Source organism: Trachemys scripta, chromosome 7 (assembly GCF_013100865.1).
Source record: "Trachemys scripta elegans isolate TJP31775 chromosome 7, CAS_Tse_1.0, whole genome shotgun sequence".
NCBI classification, from domain to species: Eukaryota; Metazoa; Chordata; order Testudines; family Emydidae; genus Trachemys; species Trachemys scripta.
This window is the reverse complement of record NC_048304.1, coordinates 64,984,647-65,008,959: the sequence shown is the minus strand read 5'-3', so window position 1 is coordinate 65,008,959 and position 24,313 is coordinate 64,984,647. Positions and strand designations below refer to the sequence as shown.

At 39.5% G+C, this 24,313-nt stretch overlaps 1 protein-coding gene across 24 annotated transcripts in view; it reads left to right on the top strand.

Moving 5' to 3' along the window:
- Window positions 1–24,313, top strand: part of KCNMA1 (potassium calcium-activated channel subfamily M alpha 1) — an 871,895-nt gene that overhangs the window by 702,891 nt on the left and 144,691 nt on the right. For 12 of the 24 annotated variants that reach the window (XM_034777728.1, XM_034777727.1, XM_034777719.1 and 9 more), the window contains exons 16-18: window positions 1,260–1,328; window positions 13,199–13,210; window positions 21,183–21,269. In XM_034777728.1, coding sequence (XP_034633619.1) covers window positions 1,260–1,328; window positions 13,199–13,210; window positions 21,183–21,269 — 168 coding nt within the window. The remainder of the gene's footprint in view (window positions 1–1,259; window positions 1,329–13,198; window positions 13,211–21,182; window positions 21,270–24,313) is intronic. The other 12 variants (XM_034777732.1, XM_034777731.1, XM_034777723.1 and 9 more) reach the window with 1 other exon arrangement.

Sequence of the window (24,313 nt, the reverse complement as noted above, 5' to 3'; positions counted from 1 at the left end):
GAAATGGGATGTTCCAGCATAGGAAGCTGCAAAGCCACCTCTTCCAGCTTTGTGCTGGTCAGAAATTCTCCCTATATAAGGAGAATTCTCTACTGCAATTTTCTCTCTGCTTGTGGTTCACTTTATGCAGCTTAAGCAGTATGGACAGGTAAATCTGGCTCTGTAATGTAGTGTCTAGTAGCCTCCCCTCATGTTGCATCTTTCTGCTTGAAGGTTTGATTTGTGGGAGTCTAAAGAACTCCATTCTTTTACAATTATGTACTTAGTGCCTTGTCCACTTAGTATACTTAGCATACTGTCCATGTTTTCCACGTTTACTGTACAAGAATAGTGTACTAAGTACGTTCATTGTACACGGTCATAAGTACATAATAGTAAAGGGTAAAGTTCTCCAAACTGTATAAACCCATAAAAGAAATACTCCAAGAAAAATATGTGAATCACATTCCACAGGTTAATAGCATAAGGTGGCATGTCACTTAGTATTCACTTACATTTGAGTGATGAAAACGGAATGCAAATACTTTCTAGCTAAGAATTGTAGTTGGTTTTCCGTATGTTTTATTTTATAATTCTGATATTGTCTGCATTTAGGAAGATAGTTGATCGGGTGTTGGACTCAGTGGGGACACACTAGTGTAAAGCTGGTGCTTCCTGGAATGTATTGCTAAATAATGGCTTTCACAAATTTTCACAATTATTATGGTGTTTGTTAAAAAGTCAGTATTTGCCTTTCCACATATTTCCCCCTACATTTAGAACAGGAGATAATTTTGATAACTGAGGTAATAATTGGCAAATATTGACTTTTTAGTATATCCTTCTGTGTTTAGGGTTTTAATACTGGAAAATACATTGTCTAATGAATGTGCAGTACTGGCAACAGGAATCCCTATAGCTAAATTCCAACACAGATTTGAAAACTTGGCCCTAGATATCCACAATACAAAACAAGCACATGTTTGGTTTTGAGTATTGTACCCTTTACTAGTTAATAAAAGTGATGCTGGTACTGTCAACTTGCTAGAGTGATATATGAATGAGGGTGACTGTTGTTAACCTTCACAATGGAAAGGCCTGGATAAGTGCTATATCTACAGCCAGTTGAGAAATTTTTTAGGTTTTTAGCAAAAAATCTCATGAAAAATGTGTCTGTTTTTCATCACAGAATGTGGAATTTTGAAATGTTTTGACCAATACTAGATATATGATAACAATCATGAAAAAGCACTGAATTTTGACTTCTTTTCTTCCTGCAGACTGGTATTTGCGAAGCTAAAGCTCTTAATGATAGCCATAGAATACAAGTCAGAAAAACGGGAAAGCAGGTACGTTAATGACTAAAAAATTTGACAGCTTTTCAGTATGCACCATGGACAATTTGGTCTTCTCATTTTTTTTTTCTGAATGAACATAGCTCTTTTGTGCATGTGAAAGCATTTCAAAGCATAATTAATGTGGCATCACCTTACACCAGTTCACATAATACTGGCAGGCTCTGCCTCTCTCCCCCTCTGCACCTGAATTAACATTATGTCAAATACTTTGTTGAAAGAAAGACTGGTAGTTTTATGTACAACTTACTTCAATAAGTGTCACTTGGTATCAGTGAAACAAATAGCTTCCACCTTTTTTTTTGCCCAGGCTGACCTCATGAGGGAGCCAGTCTGCTCTAATCAGAAAAGTAGTGTATTTTACTGGACGGTCAGGAATGAAAGATCGCAACAATCTCATGATAATATGTGCTGTATTATGTACTGCATGCATTTCTCTGCATCACAGTTTTAAATGAATAAACTGTTATTTTTAGAATAAACATGGAAGGTTTGGACAGTATAGATACAATAGATAGATATAGATACATATATATGTGTGTAAGGGTGTATAAATAATATGATTGAGCTGGGAAGGATTTGTTTTAGTTAGAAAATCTGAATATGCCAATTTCACTCTCCATCCAAAAATTGAAGGAAAATTTTTTTATAGCTAATAACAAAAATTTACAGACAGAAAAAGAGTTGTTTTGTGTATGAGAGCTAAAAAGAGTCCCAGCTTAATGTGCATTGCTGTCAGAATTCTATCTAATTTATCAACACCTCCATCTGTGCATTCACACCACATTCATTGTTACCTGAGATGGTAACAAAACCTCCTGGTCTGTTGCCAGTGTGCTCTAAAAGGGCATGATGCAAAGTAATTGTGGACTTACAAACTGTATTAAATATTTCTGAAATATGTTATCAACATACTGTAGACAAATCTATTACAAGATTCTGTAGTAAAACTGTTAACATACGCAGAAGTCTGTCATCTTATCTTTTTGGTAACTGGTCACCTAAACCTAAGATGGAGGTGATATTGAGTTTATACAGTGTTAGACCATGTCTACACTACCACTTCTGTCGGCAAAGCATATGTTGGGCAAGGGTGTGAAAAAACACACCCTTGTGCGACGTAAGTTTCACCAGCATAAGTGGTAGTGTGCACAGCATTATGACAGCAGGAGAGCTTCTTCCACCAACATAGTTACCACCGATTGTTGGGGGCGGTTTAATTATGTCAACAAGCAAGCTCTCACCTGTTGGCATAGAGCAACTACACAAAAGATCTTACAGTGGCGCAGCTGCATCAGTACAGCTGTGCCACTGTAAAGTCTTTAGTGTAGATACAGCCTTAACCTTCACCCGAACAACCAGTTCAGTTCTTAAACCATGTATCACACCTTTGGACATGTTTTTATATTTTTTTAATTATTTGTTTAAAGAATGTTTAATCGTCCCTAAGTATCCATTTTTGTGATTATAAAGAATCTATTAAAAAAGTCCTGGGGTATCCAAGACAGTCTGAATGTTTCCACTTGTTAAGTGGATAGTTGAAATATAGCTCCCATTGAATGTTTGATTTTACATCCCTCTTTTTTTTTTTTACAGTCCTCTGACAAATGATATGTGAAATGGTGTATGTGACGCTGGATTTTCTTTTTGTCCAATACCACTGCAAATTAAGTCAGAATTTTGAAATGTTTTCAACTCCCATGGGCTTATCTTAAAATAGATACCTTCCAATGAATAGCCTCATTCTGCATTAGCAGGTGTAGAGCGAGCAATTTATTGTTTTCATGTTTGATCAGTTTCATCCATTAATAGAAAGGACAATACAATAGATACATTATCGGTAACTATTTACATGAAGTTCTTGGTTTATACTGCTTCTCAATAAGAATTCATATTCAGCTCTTTGCTGTCATTGCTTCCATTGTCATTCTGTGATATAAGTGTTGATATCGTAGTTTTTCTTCAATAATTTAGGAGAGGATCCATCTCCCATGTAGGTCAATTGGAGCCTTCCACCAACTTCAATGGGAGTTGGATTGGTCCTTATTCACATGATGGTACAGAAAAGTCAAATAAAGTAACACCGCATGATAGAGCATCCACATATATATATTCATTACTTAATGTCAAAAGTTAAAAGTTCATAGTAAAGAAATATGGTAGAAAGTGAGGACAACAGAATTTCTAGGAAAAAATAAAATACTAATGAAGATGAGTTAACAGTTCTGAGACTGTGATAGCACAGTATTTGTTATACAACAGTAGAGAAATCCATTAGTTGGAGGGCCAGCTTTTGCTCTTTTAAACTAGTGCCAAAATAGTACTGTTGGTCTGATGAACCAGGGACTGTTTTAAGGTTAATTATCTTGTGAACCACCATAGCTGGAATATTTACATTTCATTAGAAAGCTTGGAATAATCACTTTCCTGTGACATATGATGTTAATTTATAGTTCTGCTTGTCCATGTGATACTGGACCTCAGTATCACATACTTCTGATACCGTCCTGAATTTCTACCATATGCTTTGGCCCCAGTTAACCAGAGCACTTAAGCATATGCTTAAAAATACCAGTAAATAATTAATGTAATAAATTAAATAAAACCCATGCTTTAAAACCTGGTAAAGTCCCATTGAGTTTAATGGGACTTCAAAGTTAAGCACGGGCTTAAGTGCATTGCTGAATTTGAACATGTTAGTCTAACCAGAAATGTAATGGTAGAAACCATTCATTTCTCACTTTTTAAGGTTTGTTGAGAATATTGGCTCCTAGAGTCATGCCTGAATTGAAGCAGAAGATGAGAAAGCAAGACAGTGATCAGAATAACCTGATTTTAAGCATGGGGAGTCAGTTTATTGCATTCATTATTCACCAATATTTTTTGTTGCTGTTGATTGTGGTGAAAATATCAGACCTTTTTCCCTCCAATTCTAATGTCTTCAGCATTTAACTGGACCTTAATTGGTAGTTCCTCTTCAATGTGAATAGGGAAGCTGCCTATACCATGGGACTGAACCCAGCTTCACACACTTCTGGGGCAAGGGGTCCACAGTGGAGGTATACAAATTAACTTGCCTCCTTGTATTGTGAAACTTTTGAGAAGTTCTCCATAGTTTACATTCAATGGCAACAAAAATGTTCAGAGGAAAAAATATTTAACTAGATGCCCTTGCTTTGAGGACCAGTATAGCATGATGTTCCTGAGTCCAGAAACATTTTGAAGCTCCAGTAACAATTTTTTCAGGGCCAGTGAAAGATTACTTCTTTGAATAGTGTCCCTGTGGGTGCTCCACTTCAGGTGTGCATATACCCCTGAGATTTGATCAGAAATTTTTGGTAGCAGTGCTCGTTCAGCCGACGCATACACCCTACACACCCTCGTGCCCCATACTGAGGCTATATAGGGCTTCGCAGGCAAACCGCACTCAGTTTCTTTTCAATCTCCTTCAGCCAGAGACAGAATTTAGTGTGCACCTGTTTCCTCTTTTATTATTATTCTTAGCATTAATAGTTCTTAGTAGTGGTAGATTTAGTGTCTTGTAGATGTTGGAATGTTTGTTCCCACTTTTTCTTCTCTTTTCTTTCAAAAAAATTATATATTCATATTTTTGTTTGTTTATTTTTCCCCCTACTGAGGGGCCCTAACAAATTTTCTTCTGTCTGGGCTGCTGGGCTCTCTGGGATTTAAAAGGTGCCTCTCTTGTCAAGAAGTAATCCCCATTAGTGACAGGTACTCCCAGTGCATTTGTTGTTTGAGAGACGCTCATATTCCCAGCAAGCACTAGATCTACACTTCTTTTAAGGGAAGGTTCCCATAAAAACAGGGAAATAAAGTATAGGCTCTTAATAATAGAGCTAACCTTAAGACTGGCTTCTGATCAGATGCAGAAAACCCACCTGTACAAGCTACTAGTGCCGTGTCGACATTGAGATTACAGTCACTGAGAGCTTCCAAGGTGAAGATGGCATAGAAACCCTGGTCTCTGACAATCTCTATGAGCGAGGTACCAACAACTGCGCTGGCGGTACCAAGAGCTTCCCACTCTAACACAAAGGAGGGGATAAGATGAGAAGAACAGCAAGTTCCTCCTTGAAGAAGATTCAGTCACTGGAGGCCCTGAGATGGCTGCTTGTGAGGCTCTGAGCACTTCAGGTACTATGAAGCACTTCAACTAAGTCCCATACTACAGCGATAAAGGCCTCAGCACCAAAGACTACTATTACCAAGAAATAGTGGAATCTACTATCCCCTTGGTACTCACATCAATGCCTTGGACAATGGCATCTGGAACATCATCAGTGCCTGTATCAAGTTCTGTTGTGCTCCTGGTATCACAAACATTCTGGTACCCGAAAGACCTCATGGTACCGAATGAGCCTGAGTCTCCACTCCTTGTGATTTCTGCACACCTCTCAGTACTGAGGTCTGCTGAGTCCCTGACTGCTCATGTTTCTGAGAGACCTACGTCTTCCCTAATTTCTACTATCCATGAAGCAGGGTTGCCACCTCTCATACAATATGTGGAGGAGCATTCTGACTCAGACTCTGAACTTTCAGTTCAAGGGTCTCCACTTTATTCCAGTATCAGAGGGGTAGCCGTGTTAGTCTGGATCTGTAAAAAGCAACAAAGAGTCCTGTGGCACCTTATAGACTAACAGACGTATTGGAGCATAAGCTTTTGTGGGTGAATACCCACTTCGTCAGACGCATTTTATTCCAGAAGACATTATTCCCTGATGCAGATGCAACAAAGCAGGATATCAGACCCCTACCTACAAATTTTTGGATGATCAACGTTGGATACCTCCCCCCACCATGCCTTTTCATTCCCCTCACTGGCCTTACTGAGTGGCACACTGTCTGAAGTGGTTCACGACCGTGAGTGCCAACCCATGGGGAGACTGTCAAAAAACAGGGCAGATACCCCAAACTGTCCGTATGTTCTATAATTAGATTTCCCCAGCCCAGTAACAAATGTGAACTGAAGCGCTATAATTGTCCTACCATGGAATCACAAACAGACTGAAATGCCCAGGAGGACTATCTTGCAACTGAGGCAAGCTAGATTTTGTAATAGTTGGTTGCTATCTACCAAAGATCACTAAAGATTCAGGTGGCTTCCACTCCCAAGAGACCAGTCACTTACCTCAAGTCAATTTGTACCTCAGATCTGGCATCAAAGACAATGCTTGTAGCCAATCCTATAGTAAACTAACTAACGATTTATTAATTAGGAAAAAGAAATACAGGTTAAAGCAGACAAACATATATACACGAATGAGTTACAGTCTGTGGTTCGAAAAGGTAACAGAATTGTAGCAATCTGTCAGCACTGAATGTCTTTTAGGGCTAACCCAGGTTCATTCTGGGGGTCTCTGTTTCTGTTGCATAGCTCCAACCCTGTCAAAGTCCAAAAAGCAAAAGATATGAAAAATTTTCTTGTTCACCATTTTTATTTCCTTCTTCCAGAATCCAAGCTGATGGGATGATCCTTTTTTCATTTGGACCGCTACATGGGTGTGAAGGGGCAATTAACAAAGTCTTTGTATTGTGATGTCCCACAATGGCCCATTTAGTTTTGATGGCCTTCTTAATCAACAGGAGACAATCTCATCTGACAGATTGATGGTTTCAGGGCAACCATTTTTTACAGTTATAAAGCAAAAATTTAAAGCATGTGATAAAGATATTATAAATGAGATTAATGCATGCAGCAATTTACAAGCGTTTCATAAAATCTAAACACTAAACATATTGTTATAAATTCAATATCCATACTGACACACAGGAGAAAAGAATGGTTCACAGCAATGAATTTCAGGCCTTGGCTGGGGCCTAAAGCCTCGACAAGAGCTGGCACCTGGTTTGCCAGTGTCACACTGGGATCCTTTGGCAATGTACCACCAGCGATTTCAAGGGACCATGATTCCCAGGAACATAGAATCCCTTGTTCCTGGATACTACCCATCCATCCTCCCCATTCTGAGCCAAAGGAGACCTTAAAGGAGCAAGAGGCAAGGGCAGAGAAGGAATCCCCCCCCAAACACACACACACGAATATTTCTTGTCATCACCTGACGAGGCAGTAATGCCACAACTGCCTTCATTAGCCAAAAGACTTTAGGCAATTCCAGAACCTGATGAAAACAGGTCGCTGACACCCTGCAGATTCCCCTGGAAGAAGTCCAGGGTTCCCAGCACAGACTTCTGGACATATAGCACAGGTCTACCCCAGCACGGGCATCACTGCCAATTAATGAAGCCCTTTTTGAGCCAGCCAAGACCATCTGGCAAACTCCAGCAATGCCCCCCCACCCCTGCAATTGGGCTGATTAAAAAAAAAATACTACGTTCCAAACAGGGATTCTGAGTTTTTATTTTCTTGCCCAGTACCAAATTCTCTGGTAGTGGACAGTCAATGAAAGGGGCAGGCAACATACCCCAAAAGCCACCTTTTATAATAAGGGCCAAAAATGGCTGGACCTTTTTGGTTGTAAAAGCTACTTATCAGCAACCTCCTAGTTCATGATAGCTAACCACCAGGTGCTGAGGTCAAAACATGACTATCTGAACTACATGACCATTTGCCACAGGAACACTGAGAACAGTTTGAGCATAACGGAGTGTCAGCTCTTTGGAAAAATATCACTGCATGCTTCACTCGATACAGTGGACCCTACAGCTGGATCTATTTCCACAGCAGTGGTGATGAGACAAGCTTTCTGGCTTCAGTTGTCTAGATTCCTGTGGGAAGCACAATCTATAGTGGAAGGTTTACCTTTCAATGGCCACAAGCTTTTTGCAGACTCCATAGATGACTCGTTTCATACCTAAAGGATTTTAGGGCGGCACTTTAGGTCTTTGGGGATATACACACCTGCAAATAAGAGAATATTTAGCAGATCTCAATCAGCACAAAGATCTCACCCTGTTCAATTTTCCATCTTCCATAGGCCACCATAACCACTAGCTAAGAGATTGATATTTTCAAAGAAGAAGCCTACAACTACACTGACTATTTCATCCCAACCATCAACATCATCCATATGACAATTATGATTGTTTGGTCAAGAGTCTAAACCATGCAGTGACCAGAATTTCTCAGGTGCATTACGTAACTCCCCTACTCAATTTGGGGAACCGCCTCTCTCTATTCCATTGAGTATGGGAGGCTATAACATTGGACAAATGGGTATTGGAGGCCATTACATTGGGTTATAGTATCCAATTTACCTTAATCCCACTTCCCACCCCCCTTCCCTATCCCTCGTCATGGACCCCTCTTACGATCAATTACTGACACAGGAGATCTCATTGCTCCTAAGTCTAGGAGACATTGAACCAGTTCCACTTCAACACAGGAGAAAAGGGTTCATTCAAAATATTTTCTGATACGTAAGAAAAACAGGGATTGGAGGCTGATACTAGATCTCAGACAATTAAACAAGCGTGTCAGACATCTGAAATTCAGGATGGTGTCCCTAGTAGCTATAATTCCCTCCCTGGAATTAGGGGACTGGTTTTTGACCCTTGACTTCAAAGATGCCTATTTCCACATAGCAATTCATCCCTCTCAAAAAAGATTTCTTCATTTCACAGTCACAGTTGTTACCAGTATTGGGCCCTACCCTTTGGTCTGTCATCCACCCCACGGGTGTTCTCAAAGATCACGGTGGTTGTAGCAATCTAGTCCATCATCTAGGAATAAGCCTTTCCCTACTTGACAACTGGCTCCTCAAGGGAAAGTGATATCAGGAGGCATGGTTGGCAGTTGAAACAACAACTTTACTATTCTAAAGTCTAGGCCTGCAGATAAATCTTGAGAAATCGTTTTTGACCTTACACAGCAAATTCTCTTTATAGGAGAATTTTTAGATTTGATAATGAGCAGAATTTCTCTCCCTCTCGACAGGTTCCTTGCTCTAAAGGACCTTATCTAAAGAGTGCAGCTGAACCCTCAAGTTCCAGCAAGGACATATCTGCAACTGCTGAGACATGTTGCAGCTTGCATTTTTGTGACACAGGTTGCATCCTTGATGTCTCCAGGGGAGGCATAGAACAGTTTATGTACCCAAAAAACACAGTCTGAACAAACAAGTATCTGTACCCAACTGGCTCCTTCAGTCACGCACCTGGTGGCAGAATCCTTCCAAGGTTTGTGCAGGAATCCTGTTCACCCAGAATCCCCCTATTATTATATTAACATCAGATGCTTCCCTCTTGGGATGGGGAGCACATTTGGGTCTTCACATAGACCAATGCAAATGGTCATGACAGGAACAATGCTTGCACATCCATATGTTGGAGTTAAGAGTTATCAGAACTGCTTGCCTTCACTTTCTTTCCCTACTCAAAAACAAGTCCATGAAGATCATGACAGACAACGTAGCTTGCATGTATTATATCAGTCATCAGTGGGGTGTGCGCTCCCCCCCACACTGAACTGAAGTGATAAAACTGGAACTGATGCATAGCCAATCAGATAATCATCTCAGCTTCTTACCTCCTGGGTACACAAAAAAACATGGCAGAGAACCTCAGCAGATATTTCTCCCTAAATTACAAATGGGAGTTGGATTCTTGAGTCTTCAAAAAGAATTCCTAGCTTGAGAATGTCCACAGGTTGACCTTTTAGCCAAGGCAGTCAACACGCAGTACAGGAAATTCTGTTTCAGAGGGGGACTTGATCCCCAATCTCTAAGAGACATTTTCCTTATTATATGCACAAAAGGTCTTTTTTATACATATCTTCCAACTCCATCGCCTTTAAATGTCCTCATCAAGATCAAGCAAGACCAAGCCAAGATCATTTTGATTGCTCCAACTTGGCCAAGACAAGTTTGGTTTCTTACCTCATTAAACTAACCTCTTGCCCTGCATGGTGGCTCTCAATCAAACCTCGACTATTGTCTCAGGATGCAGGTCAGACACTTCATCCCAATCTGAACATTCTTCAACTACAAACATGGTTCCTGAGTGGTTCTCCAGACCAGAGGCCATCTGTTCATCGGAAGTACAAAATGTACTTTTAAATAGCAGAAAGAGATTTACCAGACACACTTGCCTTCAGAAATGGAGAAGATATAATCTTTGGTGCATCTGGTGCCATCTTTCTCCTATCTAGTCATCTTGTTCCACAATCTTGATTTACCTGTTGGAATTGAAAGCTTCAGGTCTTTCTACGGGTTCCATTCAAGTTCATTTAGCGGCAATAACAGCTTTCCATGTGCCAGTAGTAGGTTTCTTAATATTTGCTCAGCAAAACAGAGCAAGATTCCTGAAAGGCTTTATGAGTCTTTTCCCTCAGGTTAGAGCCCTGACACTGCTTTGGGATCTCATGAAACAACCCTTTGAGCCACTGGCTATATGCTCACTGTTACATCTGTCTATGAAGATGGCCTTTTTGGTGGCCATTACTTCTGCTCAAAGGTTTGCAGAGATGGGGGCTTTAATTGCAGGCCCTCCATTTACTGTGTTCTCCAAGGGGAAGGTATCATTAGGACCCCATCCAAAGTTTTACCTAAGATTTCTGCTGAGTTTCACATTAACCCCAAACTAGTCACCTTTTGTTTTGTTTTTTCCCTAAGCCGCATTGGCCTACCCAGGAGTCTATCTTCTATACATTAGATGTTAAGAGGGCATTAGCCTTTTGCTTCGACAGAACCAGGCCATTCAAGAAGACCCGTAGATTCTTTGTTTCTATTGCAGATAGGTCAAGGGGAAGCCTCTGTTTCCACTTATTGACTTTCTATACGGATTTCTGGATGCATTATTGCCTCTTATTGTTTTGCTGAGGTTCCGCCTCCACTACAAGTAACTGTGTGCTCTACTAGATCATAGTCTATGTTGGTAGCCCACACAAAAACATTCCAGTTGCTGAAATCTGCAAGGCTGCAACGTGGTCATTGGTGCACATGTTTTCTGCCCACTATGTCTTGGTTCACAATGCAAGATCAGATGCTGCAGTAGGTCACACAATTCCTTCTTCACCGATGGACTCTGTTCCAAAACTCCCACCTCCTTGAGGGATTACTGCTAGGGAGTCACCTGAAGTGGAGCACTCACAGGCATGCTACTTGAAGGAGAAGAAGAATTTACACAGCTCGTGTAGTAAGATGAGTTTTTTGAGATTTGTGTCCCTGCAGGTGCTCCACTACCCATCCTCCTTCCCCTCTGCTTCGAAGCTACCTCTGTGGGACTTTGTGGTAGAGAAGGAAATGAGGGCAGTTCACTCATGTGGCCTTATATAGCCTCGTTACAAGGTTCAAGATTTTGCAGGGCTCATATGCAGGCCAAACGGGCACTGCTACCAAAAAATCTCCGCTTAAAGGCGCACGAGCGCATGCACATCAGAAGTGGAGCACCCACAGAGACACACATCTCGAAGAACTCCAGTCACTGCACAAAGTGAGTAAGCTATCTTTGTGTACTGGGCCTGCACAACAAACCAGATGATAACGTTTGTTGTCCCTGATTTCCATTATTATTTTTAATAATACATGTTATTTATCTGTTTTTATAAGCAAATTATATACCTGTTCCTATAGTTGCACAGAAAAGCTCCCTCTAAAGTCATGATAGTTTTCCGGTGCAAGAACCATAGGATGAGACATACTAGTGTATGCATTTTTACAGAGATACATAGTGAAATCCCAGCACCACTGTAATCAATAGCAAAGCTCCCATTGACTTCAGTAGAGCCACAATTTCAGCCATAGTGTAAATATCCATTTCCCTAAGCAATCATTTGCTGTGTACATATTTCATGATCCTTTTTTACCATTGTTACTTATTTTTCACACTGAAATTTAAAGATCTATTTTATTTTGTGAAGAATATGATTAAATCCTCTTTTTTTAAATGTAGATCTTTTCAAAAGCTTTTCATTAAAAAAAGAAACCCAATAGTTTATGCCAATCCAACTATAAATAATACAGCCATATACACGGTGAATGTAAAATATAATTTATGAAACAGATATTATGAAGCTACATAGACCATATTTTAGGTGATTACATATTCTTCATATTAGATCTAATGCATAATTATATTTTACCTTATGGCATTTTAAAAGTAACATAATATATTACAGTTAGGTTCGGTTTTTAAGAGATCGCTCAATTTAAAATTTTGATCCTGATTTGGAATCCACTAACATAGATCCCTGCACCTGTGCAGAATCTCACTTAAGTAAATGGAATTCCCTAGAGGTGCACTCTAGCTGATTCCAGTGTCAGATCAGAATCTGAATTAGCTGCTAGTGTATTTGAAATAATGTATTCTACTCTTGGGCTAATAATCCTGGATACGGTTGGTGTTAACATGCTTGAGAAACACTTCTTTAGATTTACTGTTGTTTCTATGATGCAGCCCCAAAGTTTATTTCTGAAATACTATTTCTTAAACCAGTTGCAGGAACGCATAATCTCCTGTGTAAAAAAAAATTAGTCCAAAGGGGCATGTAGAGAATCTGTCTGAGATCATGACAGAAAAAAGTTATTGAATATACAGAAACCACATCAATGCAAATTGCAAAGATACACACACAATCCCTATCCTAATCCCTCAATGCCATTTGGAGTTTTCCATTGCCCCCCCCCTCTTTTTTTTTCTTCCTACAAGAGTAAGCAAGAATGAAGGCCTAACCAACATTCTTCCCTCACACACCCTGTGTTTTACTCCTCTGTTAAATATTCTCTTTGTCTTTCCATTTATTTGTCCTCATTCTCAGCAGAAAAACCTTTTTTTAATGTTATGGTCATTGAAGAATTTTAAATAAAGGGTTTTTTTGCTTTTGTTTTGGTGTCAGTTGATTTCTTATCAAAGTGTTTGATTTGCAATTTTTTTCTTGTCGTTTGCAGAAGCCGAAAGCGGTATGCCCTCTTCGTTACCTTTCCTTCCAACCTCAACCCTACCTTCACTCCTTCTAACTTCAGGACTAATTCCTTGCCAAGAACTCAGGAAGATAACACCTTTGTCTATCTTTCTCTCTATATATGTACATATATATATATATTCATGTGTCTATGTGTGTGTGTATATATATATATATGCATATTTATATATGAGCCCCCAATTTCAAAGAGGAGAGAAAATAGAATCATTTTGTTTCTTTATTGGTTCTTGTGACTCATGCACTAACTTCTTTGCAGGAATTATAAAATTAAATAAAAGCATTAGACTTTTATTTCATCGTGGAACCATTGATGTATCCAATTATTACATTTGGAAATCAAACTTGGTCTGCTGTTCACCGTCCTTTTTTCTCTTTTTGTTAATTTGTTTTGTATTGTGACATGTCCTCTGTGTCTACCAGTCTTTGTGCTGCCATTTTATCTCCATATTCACAACCTTATTGATAGCCTCTCTTCCCACAGAGTCTTTCTGTAAAATACATGTTTCACAATACAATACTTTGTGCTCTTGTAGTTTCGCCTCCCATTAACAATGACCAAATGCCTGATTTTTTTGCATTGCTGATCCAGATTAATTATAATACAGTACTCATTAAAGCTACTGTACTGTTCCAGTGAAGTACCTATAGGTAGTTTAGGCTGTATGTTCATATTCATTTTATTACATGAGCTCATTTATTGAAACAACTCAATTGAAAGAGTTTGCTTCATTTGTTTTTTCTTTGTGTTGGCATGTTTTGCATATTCTTTTAATAACCACGTTACAGGCCTCATCTCTAGCCTACATTCCATTTTGTTGTTTTTGGTTTGAATGAAATAAACAAGGCGGGACCTACCACGTCCCTATTTTTTAACAATTTATCACAGTCTGGCTCTTTGTGGTGTCCTTTGGAGACTCCTGATTGTCGAGATGTATTTCAGTTTCCTACTTAATCACATACTCCAACCTTAATTTCCACATTTGTTCTGTTGTGTGTGTTCTGTGTGTTGTGTTTATTTTCTTTATAGTCTTACTCTACTGTGTTTTTTGAGTCGATGTGTGAAAAGAGAGGTGGCTTCCTGTCAGTTTGGCATTGTTGATATGATCCAACTGCAGAGAAGTTACTGCAACACAGCATCTTCAAGGATCTGCAGTTGTTGCACCTCTACTTGGCTTCTTGCTTTTGAGTATTTTTATCTTGTGGTGAAGGCATGCTGATTCTGGCATGTTGAGCAGTGTGAAAAAGTGTGGTACAAAGTCCAGTTGCTTGCTCCCAGAATAAAGTACATTATGCTGCTGAGTTCATTTATTTCCATTGTATTCCTAGTCGATTCACATCTTAAACCAAAAACACTAATTGAACTATTTTACAGTGTATTAATTTCAGCGCAATTATTGAACTAGTGCTAGCATATCCCTGGTAAAGTACCTTATGCGCGCATGGCACACTTAGTAGTCATTCTTATTAAGAACTTAATTCCTGGGAGCAACATTTTGTGATTCTGTTTGCTTGTAGTAACTAAGCTTTCATATACTATAGCATGTAATGTTGCAATGTGTCTTTTGCCTTGTATCCTTTTTAGTGTCATAATAGAATTTTCTATGTATAGCTATATGGAATTTGTACTCATGTCAGTCATAGAGCCCAGAAGAAAGAAGCAATGCCTATGAGTTACAAGCGGTGTGCAGCTGGTATTCACACAGATCCCACACGCTGGTTTGTGCACCAACCCTCACACGTGCTTTCAAAATATATTCTGAAAAGCCATAATGGTTCAAATTAAATCTATAATTTATAGTTGTTTTCATGACATGGCACAATTAAAGAGGCCATTGCACTAATATTGTGCATTTCATCTGGGCACAGCATGAACCAGTTTAAAATGGTAGCTGTGTTTATATGTGTGATAGCTATAGTCAATAACATCCCATTATCTCGTTTCAGTTAATATAAGTATTATAATATAACTATTATAATATGTAACTGATGAATATATTAGAGTTTCTATTTTAGTTGCCTGGGGAATGGTACAGTACATCTACCACAAGGTTTAAACCAGAGTTGTCATGGCCTTTTGTCACTGATTTAGTTCAAAGTTTGCCATTTTTGCTTCATTGAGTTAAAAAATGGACCCGTATTTTTAGACCAGGATCAATAGCAGGTAGGAGCGTATCTGAAAAATATGAAGAGGAATATCGCTGGGTCAGAACGGGTCTCTTGGCATGGATCTCCATGAGTGTTCTGTTATTTATTTATGTGTACATATTACATGTTACATGGTGAGGTTAGATATTAGCAATTAGGGATTAAATTTTCATAAGTCACTTAGAAGAACAAATCCTGTTTTACAAAGCTCCTAAGTCACTTAGTGCTTTTGCAAATTTATCCTAATGAAAGTAAAACATAAAGTACTAATAATACTGTAGAATGAGACATAGTTTGGCTCATACTGTGGGAGTTTCCCAACAGGAATGCAGACAACAAATCTTATGGTTCACTTTTTCTATGAGTGAGACTGAAGGTAGCTGGACAGTATGGGAAGATGGAAAAAGTTTTCTCCTCCTTCTCTTCTCAAATGTATGAACAAGGGTTTGTTAATATATTCTAATAGCATAACAAAAAATTATCTCGTATTAAGCTTTCTAGCAAGTAGTTTCTGCTTAGATACTGGCAGTGGATGGTTTGTACATTTAAAACACCAGAACAGAAACGATGTGGTTCTCAATACCTTGAGAGTTCAATTAACACCCCAGAAGCTACTGTTGGATATCTCTTTCTCATGTAGGTACTTATAGACCACAACCAAGTCATGGAAAAACTTCTCTTGGAAAAACTAAATAGAATGAACTGTACACAGTATTCCAGTAATATTTTCACTACCCTATCCATCTCCCTCCTTGATAGTCTCCTGCTTGTACATCCAAGGATTGTTCTAGCCCTCTTAACTACTGCATCACACTGGGAGCTCATGCCCACTTGTTACCTGCCATGACTCTAAATCCTTTAGAGAGTCACTGCATTCAAGGATATGCTTCCCATCTTGTAACTGTGACCTACATTCTCTGTTGCTAGATGTATGACCTTGCATTTTGCTGTATTAAAATGTAGGTTATTCAAATGAGCCCACTTTACCAAGTGGCCCAGATTATACTAGAGCAAAAGTTTTCAAACTATGGTCTGAGGGCCACAGAGAAATTGCTTGTGGTCCATGGAGAATTGACTGGTCACATGGTACTGCCTCCTTCTCCCTATTTTCAACTGCTAAATTGCATTAAACTGCAGCTAAAAATATATTAAATACTTTTCAAATATTTGTTTTCTATGTAAAGATGCAACAACAGCTGCCACATGACCCACACATTTATGAATGGTAGGGCAGGTTGCCAATGAGAGAATCTTTGTATTGAAATGTTGTCCATGTTGTGAAAAAAATTGAGATCCCCTATGCCAGAGGAATATACTCCTGAAAGTGAGGACTGCCAAAGAAACTACATATCAAAAGTGTTCTAGCTAGCTACTTCTTCATTAGTGCTGAAACTAACCTAAACGGAAATATAATAAAATAGGGAAATTTGATTCTCTCTTTAAAAGTTCAAAATTATATGATGTTCTTTGTCTGATTTCATAGGCTGGTATTAGATTAAAAAATGATCAAATGACTTTGTGATATCAGTGAATATTTGGAAAAATCAGGAGATGTTCATTTTTCATAGCATTGTTCCAATGCATGGCATACAATGCATTTCATAGTTTGTTCCATTCACTGCTATTCACTGTGTATAAAAGACTAGGGATACATAAAGGAGATGTTGAGACTAGATGAAGTTCTGGTAGAAGTCCTCCTTTTCTAGAGCCCCAAGTTTACTATACCACACCATCTTCTCCTCTGTTGAGAAACAAAGTAATTCAAAAAGTTGGTATTATGGTTGGCTTGTTATTCAGATACATGTCATTGTGATGATAATTAAGTTATTGTGAAGTTCACAGGTTCTTTTTTTCCCCAAGTCACCAGGGCTAGCTCCAGCATTTCTGCTGCCCCAAGCAAAAAAAAAAAAAAGCCACGATCGCGGCAATTGGGAAAAAAAACAACAACCGGCAATCGACGGCGGCAGTTCAGCGGCAGGTCCTTCGCTCCTAGAGGGAATGAGGGACCTGCTGCCCCCGAATTGCCTCTCCTTTGGCCGCCCCAAGTACCTGCTTGTTAAGCTGGTGCCTGGAGCCGGCCCTGCAAGTCACTCAAAAATCTTTTACCCCTATACCTACTTGAATCAATACTTAGCATCACTAGCCTGAGCTATATTTTGATAGCCTTTTGTAAGATAGCTGTCCCATCAGAAGTTGCTTTTATAAGCCATGCAAACTGGGTAGAATTTGCTTGTGAGTAGCCGATGCTTGTATTGCCTGTACATCAGAAGGTGAGAATAAAATCAAACCTGTGTGAGCCTCTGCTGTTATTTATTGTTAATAACACTGATAAGATCGATTTCTTTTTATTCCCATCACATACACAGTCACAAATCCTTATTTTGTGGTTAAGACCTAGTGCAGTACAAAATCTTCTGACAGATATGAAATCAATTCATGTGAGTTAATATTACGCATATATATTAAAGGTGAAACTGGAAATGCCACCTAAAGTTAAGTTTGCCTGGCACTTCCCATTATAAGACCCTGTTTTCAGGTGCTTGTCAGCTTGTTAAATTTTTACTGTTTGGGAGAAAATTTTCCATAGTGGGTGTCTGCCTCAGGCTGATCAATTTCCAAGAATGAGATTAAGGAAAAATATGTTCTTTTGCTCATTAAAAACATTTTTACAGCCATTTCATCTAGCATCTCCATGCTTTGGAACAAGGGCTTGACATTTGTCGTAGGGATTACTAATGTGTCAGGGATATACCTTTTGCTCTTTCTTTGAAAAAACACACAGATTTATTAACATTTGAAAAATCCATTTGCATATGGTCAGTAGAGATTTGTTACCGTTTGGCAACTGAATTCTCAGATTACTCCATCTGCACTGAGCATGCTCTATCCCAGAACTGTCAGGGCTATCTAGGACTTTCCCTGAATTGCTTCTTTTCGCTTCTGCGGCTGCTTTGGCACTGGGTACCAGTACTGAGAGCAGGCAAAATGTCACTCTTGTGTTCTTATTGTCCCCCCCTTCCCCTCCCCCACTTCTGGCATCCTGGCAGTTTGGAGGAGTAAGCAACCTGACTCAAATGCAGAGGGGCCAAGAACCTGATGTCGCAGGGAGGAGAGTCGCTTAGGACAAGGAACCTCGGGTGGGAAGGCTGGGACTGGAAGTTGTGGGGGGAGGAAGAACAAGTGGGACTCTCTGGGCAAGGAGACTGTGACTGAGATGAAGAGTGTGGGAGTTGGAGACTGGGACCGGCTAGGTGAGGAGACTGGGTCTAGGATGAGGAGTTAAGGGCAAAACTAAGACAAGGAGCTGTGAGGAAGGGGAAAAGATAGGACAGGGACAGGCTTGAGAGGGTGGGCAGAATGGGTCAGGTTTGGGTGGGACAGGAGCAGCAAGGTCTGTGACCTCAAGGGAACACTGCCCTCCAGAATCTGGAATGGAATCCATGATTCCTGAGTCTCAACATTTTTTTCTGTTAGCAAATATCTGTGAAACCCAACCACTACCAAAGTATGTGTCTCATCCACCTCTAGTGGATGACAACTTACTGTTGCTATCAGTTTCTCTGTTAGCTTGAGTAGCAGAGGTCTGTGCGGTAGTTCTAAAGACTCCAGCTATGCAGGTGTCAATATGATTCCATGTAATGGAATTTTTGATTTTTTCAGTTTGCTTTTTTAAAACCTAGAAAATTGTATTAATCCCTCCGACCTCAAGATAAAAAGAACATTGAAGTTGCCAAGTCAAGCACTCAAAAGTTAGGAAATGTCAGATTTAAGGTTACTTGTGCTTCTTTAATTCATTCCCCTTGTGCACATGTATTATGATACGGTCTTTAATTACATACTTTTTTCAGGACCTCTTGCCTCTTTCGTTGCACAGGATGGACTGTATTTTAGGAACAAATTCGGGTTGTGTAGTGATGAAGGCTATTGTCTGTAGAATCCAAGCCTCGTTTGTTGCCAAAGTAGGAGCTGTGTCATGAATGAGGCAAGGGAGACTTTGTACATACAAAGTGCTATAAAATGCTAAGTACTCTGAAAAATCAGGCTGTTTAGGAAGTACTCAGCTACTATAGTGCTGAAAAACCCATGAGCCAATGAATAACTCTAGAGCAGGGTTTCCTGCACAGGGCCACAGGTCAAGCAATAAGGATAAAACAAACTATTGAATAGCTTTTTGTTCACTGAGCATCATCCATCCTATGCAGTGCATGAGGGAAAGGTCCTGAGCTACAGATAATATATGATCATGACAATGAGGACTGTATCATAAAATATATGCACGAGGGACTGAATTAAGGTTGCACAGGCAACCTTAAATCTGACATCACCTGACTTCTAAATGCTGATTTTGCAAGCTTAATATTCTTGTCACATAGGACTTTAATGTGTACATATATGTGTGTGTGTGTGTGTGTATATATAAGTAGGTGTGCAGATGCACACGCACAAGTACATACACATTCAGTATATAAAATACAGCATATGAAAATGTTCTCTAGTTAACAAAAACATTCTATACTTACCAGCATTATCCAACTCAACAATTTATCAGTAACTAAGACTATCTAAACATTTGATCCTATATTTTCCCCAAAATAATAAGGCTACAAATCTTTAGCATTGCATGCACTTGCAATGTTAGCACCTTATGTCCATTCATATATACATCTTATCTATTGCTATGTTGGCATCTTTCCTAAAAGTCAGTGTCTGATATAAGCCTGCAAGCATCATAGTTTCTTTTAGTCCTTGTGTACTGTAAGTCTTGCATGTGTACTCTTATTACTCTTTAACTTACAAAGATTAAACTTGACCAAAACAAAAAACAAAAACAAAAAAAGGGAAACATTTGACAAGCTTTATTAAGTGTTTTGTCAAGTTAAGAGCTTAGTTATATTACACTTCAAAGTAAAAGAAGATGAAGAATAAATATGGCTACCTGATACCTTATAATATTGCCTGAACCAAAAATACTCTGGTGCTAAACCTTTATGACAATACAGCAAATATTTTACACATAAGCAGAGATCAACACACACCATGTTAACTTACAATTTCCTCCATCAAACTGAGTTGCAGTCACTCTGTTAGGGTGGCTGGATTATTATTTTTTTCTTCCAGGGGCTGCATAGCAATGGTTTTTTTAAAATGTTATATTCATTTTATGTTTTCCTCAGCAATAGCGACTGGTTGTCATGTACCATTCCCCTTGAGTGTATGTGTGTATTTATTATATTATGTACAATAATATAATATATACAGATGGGGTCCCATTATTTCTCATTTCAAAAGAAATTGGCACAAGGATGTTTAAAATGGTTTAATTTTACAAATGACTCTTTGTACTGGTTTCAAGTGGTGGTTTCCTTGGGGGATCTCTTCCCTTTTCACCATATCATGAACTTTTTCATCAGCCTGAATAATAGCGCAAGAAAGCTAAACTGCTCCGCTTCACACATGGTTTTTCTGAGATGCTTTTTTTGCTTTGTTTTGGTAAAAGATGCTAATTATTTGATGGCTAGAACATAAGAAAGTAGTGACTTAAGAGCTGAAATGGTGATATGATTTTAAGGGAAGATACATGGTTGTTGCAAATTTAAGTTCTGTAATGATACCCATTGTTGATGTTTAAGCGTTGATCTGATTGGAAATGTCAAAGAAGAAAATGGCTTCAAATTTCCTTATAGCCTTTCCTGACTAGTGGGTCCCCTAGAATAAAACAAAAATAGAGCATTTTGGAGCATTCAATTAAAAGTGATATAAACTCATAGCTTTGTCTTTTTGTTTGTTTGTGTTTCATTGAGCAGTATATTAATCAATCCTGGAAACCACGTCAAGATTCAAGAAGGTACTTTAGGATTCTTCATTGCAAGTGATGCCAAAGAAGTGAAAAGGTAATTTGTTTATTGCATCTTTTTAATTAAAAAAATGCAGTCTCTTCTTCCTTGTTTTATTCTTTACATATAGAGCTTCGCCCCAACTCCCATAGAAGTCAGCAGAAGGATTCATATTTCTTCAATGGGGGTTGAATTGGACCAAATGTACATGCTTCTCATGTTGGACTTTTTCCCATGGCGAAAAAACTTTAACTGAAATAAAATGAAATAATAATTTTGCAGCACCTATGAAAAAGAACCAAAGAGATAAACATTAAGTTTGGGGGGGAGGAGGGGTTAACCTCAAAAAACCCACTTTGCATATGGGCCAGATGATCTACTGTTGTAACGTAATTGACCCTAGTGGAGTTATTTGAGCAGAGAATGGGGTCCCTAGTTTTGGCCTAAGGTTTAGGTGTTTAGAGAAATTCTTTTATATAGGGACAGTTTCAGCAACCTCAACAAATAATTGTTGTGGGCAAACTGAGCAGTATTCATTCAGCATTACATTGGCAGTATGACATCCCCTTGTTACTATTCTTTATCAGAACTATATACTGTGTAGGCATATAATAATGAATCAAACTAAAACAGAGCAGTACTTCCCATCCAATGTGGGCTACTTTACCTGTTTAGCAGTCTAAGAACTTGGCTGTATCAGTGAGATTAGGGTTTGGAGTATTCAAGCTACAGTTATACAAGAAAACTTTGGTCTCATGCCTAGCAGCCACCAAAGTGTGTCATTATTAGACCCCAGTGTCTCGTGATTATCAAGTCTTTAGAAAGATAAAGTGATGTCAGAAAATAATTTCTAAGATAAAGAAATAACTTTTTAAAACATTTTGAAGATAAATAGATTTTTAAAAAGCTAAAAAAGTAATTTGTTGCCTGGTCATCCCTCCCAAATGTGTTACTCCAAAATGAAAATGAAGACACTCCAATCTGCAAGAAATAGAGTTGGCTGCCATTTTTATTTTTTAAATCATGCTGAACTTGAGTTCAAGAATCAGATTATTATCTCAGAACTGGCCACCTTCTCCCTCCATAACCATTCCATCTTATAGGCCATGAAGACTTTCTTCCAAGGTGCAGCTGTGCCCATCCAAACAGTGGGAAGCTGTCTCCAGAACCATCCTCCCCTCTTCAGCCCTATTGTGTTAATCAATCCACAAGAGCAGGTCCCATATCTGTATACAGTACAGAGGTCTAACCACCTCCTCCTCCTCTGCTCTTACCACAGATTCCTGGATTCTTGCAGATATACCTGCTCTGATTCTGGTTCATAGATATCAGGCCTGCTTAGCACCTGCTCAACTACAGGGCCCCTTCCAGCCAGCTGCAACATGTCAGAATTATTATAAACATTCCAACCTCCAGCTGCCTGCAAACCCTATTCTGCCAAATGATACCTGTGGGTTCCATCAGTGTCAAATGGCGCAGAAGTGATGCACTGAGAGAGGTGAAAATCAGCCCTTGACTAAGCCTACTCTGCCAAAGAAGGAACATTCTTTGCCAACTCCAGAGTTAGCAGTTTCTGCAAGCCAGGGAATACTACCTACCCCTAGCAAAGTGACCCTACCTGCTCCTTCCCAAATAAACATTCCCCAACAGCCAAGCCAGCCACAGAGGGAGAAGGGGCACCTCTTCTGGTCTCCCTCCTCTTGTAGCTGGCCTCTAATGGAATGTCTCCTAATTTGCACAGGTGCCAGTGAATTAGGCCTTTGAATCTCCTTCCCTATCTGTAAAATGAACAGAATAATACTGAGGTATCTCAAAGGTATGGCATGCAGATTGCTTAATATTTGTTCAGTGCTATACTAGTGCTGCATATCCCAAGAGCTAAACTGTCGATTTAAGCCCCAGCCCTGCAAGAGGCACATGATTCCAACAGGTGCTCACAGTTTCCTCTTCTCCCTTACACCAATTTTAGACTGAGGTAAGCATGTTGACATCAGTCTTGTTACCCCTCAAAAGAGCACTGCATGCATTCTCGCTGGTGTAACATGGTGGCCTGCCCTTGGGCTGGAGAGCCTGGGCTAAGCCAAGCCTGATTACACCTGAGGGAAATCAAGCAATCCCAGGCTAAAAGACAGCAGGAAGCTTCAGTAGGAGGGGGCTGAGAGAATAACTGACCCTGACATTAAGAGGAAGAAAGTTGTCTAGACAGGGTCCTGGGAGACACCATGCCCAAGAAGCAGGGCAGAGTCTGATAGACAGACCCTTTGGAAGCAAGGGGCTGTGCCAACCTGACATTGGGATAAAGACGAGTATGAGTTGTTCTGTTTTTCAAAGACTTAGTGTTATTTTGGCCTGCTGGGTGAGCGATGGACTGGGGCTACAGCCTGTGTGTTCCTAGAAGTCTAAATAAGTAAGACCCCTTTTGGGGATTGTTTGAACTTTTTGAACTGGAGGAGTTCTTAAAGGGTCCTGAAGAGGTGGAAACACAGGCAGGGTGCTGATGAGCAATCTCTGGCCGAAAGGGAGACACAGGAGGCAGCTGCCCCTACTACAGCTGGGCCCTGCCCTTTCCCATCTCCAGCACCGCCTTTGTGAAAGCTATTACAGTGGGCACTAGCCTCTCAAGCAACCTGTGAGCCCAGCAGGCAGTTCTTGTTCTCTCTCTTGCCTCTTTCCTTTTCCATGTGCACAAGGCTATTCACATGGTAGCACCAAGACACTAACCTGTGTATTTACAAAGTGTTTTAGCCATGCAGTTCCCCGTTAAAGTTAATGGAGACTGCACCTGGAGAAACCTGGCATGGCCTTTTTGAAATGATAGAAGTTGAATAATGAAGATATATTTAGAGTAAATTTACTGAGCACTTGTATATCAATTTCCATCCATGACAACAGCAAGTTGAAGCAGAAGCTCTGACTTGCCTTTTCCAGAAACCTTTGGCCAGAAGTATGCAAGGTTGCTGCCTCTCTTCCCATATTCCCTAACCATTCTGTACAAAGCAGATCTTTATCAGATGTGCTTCAGCTAACATAGCCATTTATGAAAATTGCCAATTTCACCTTTGTAACTTGATGAATCAGAGTCAGAAAAAATCTTCCAAAAT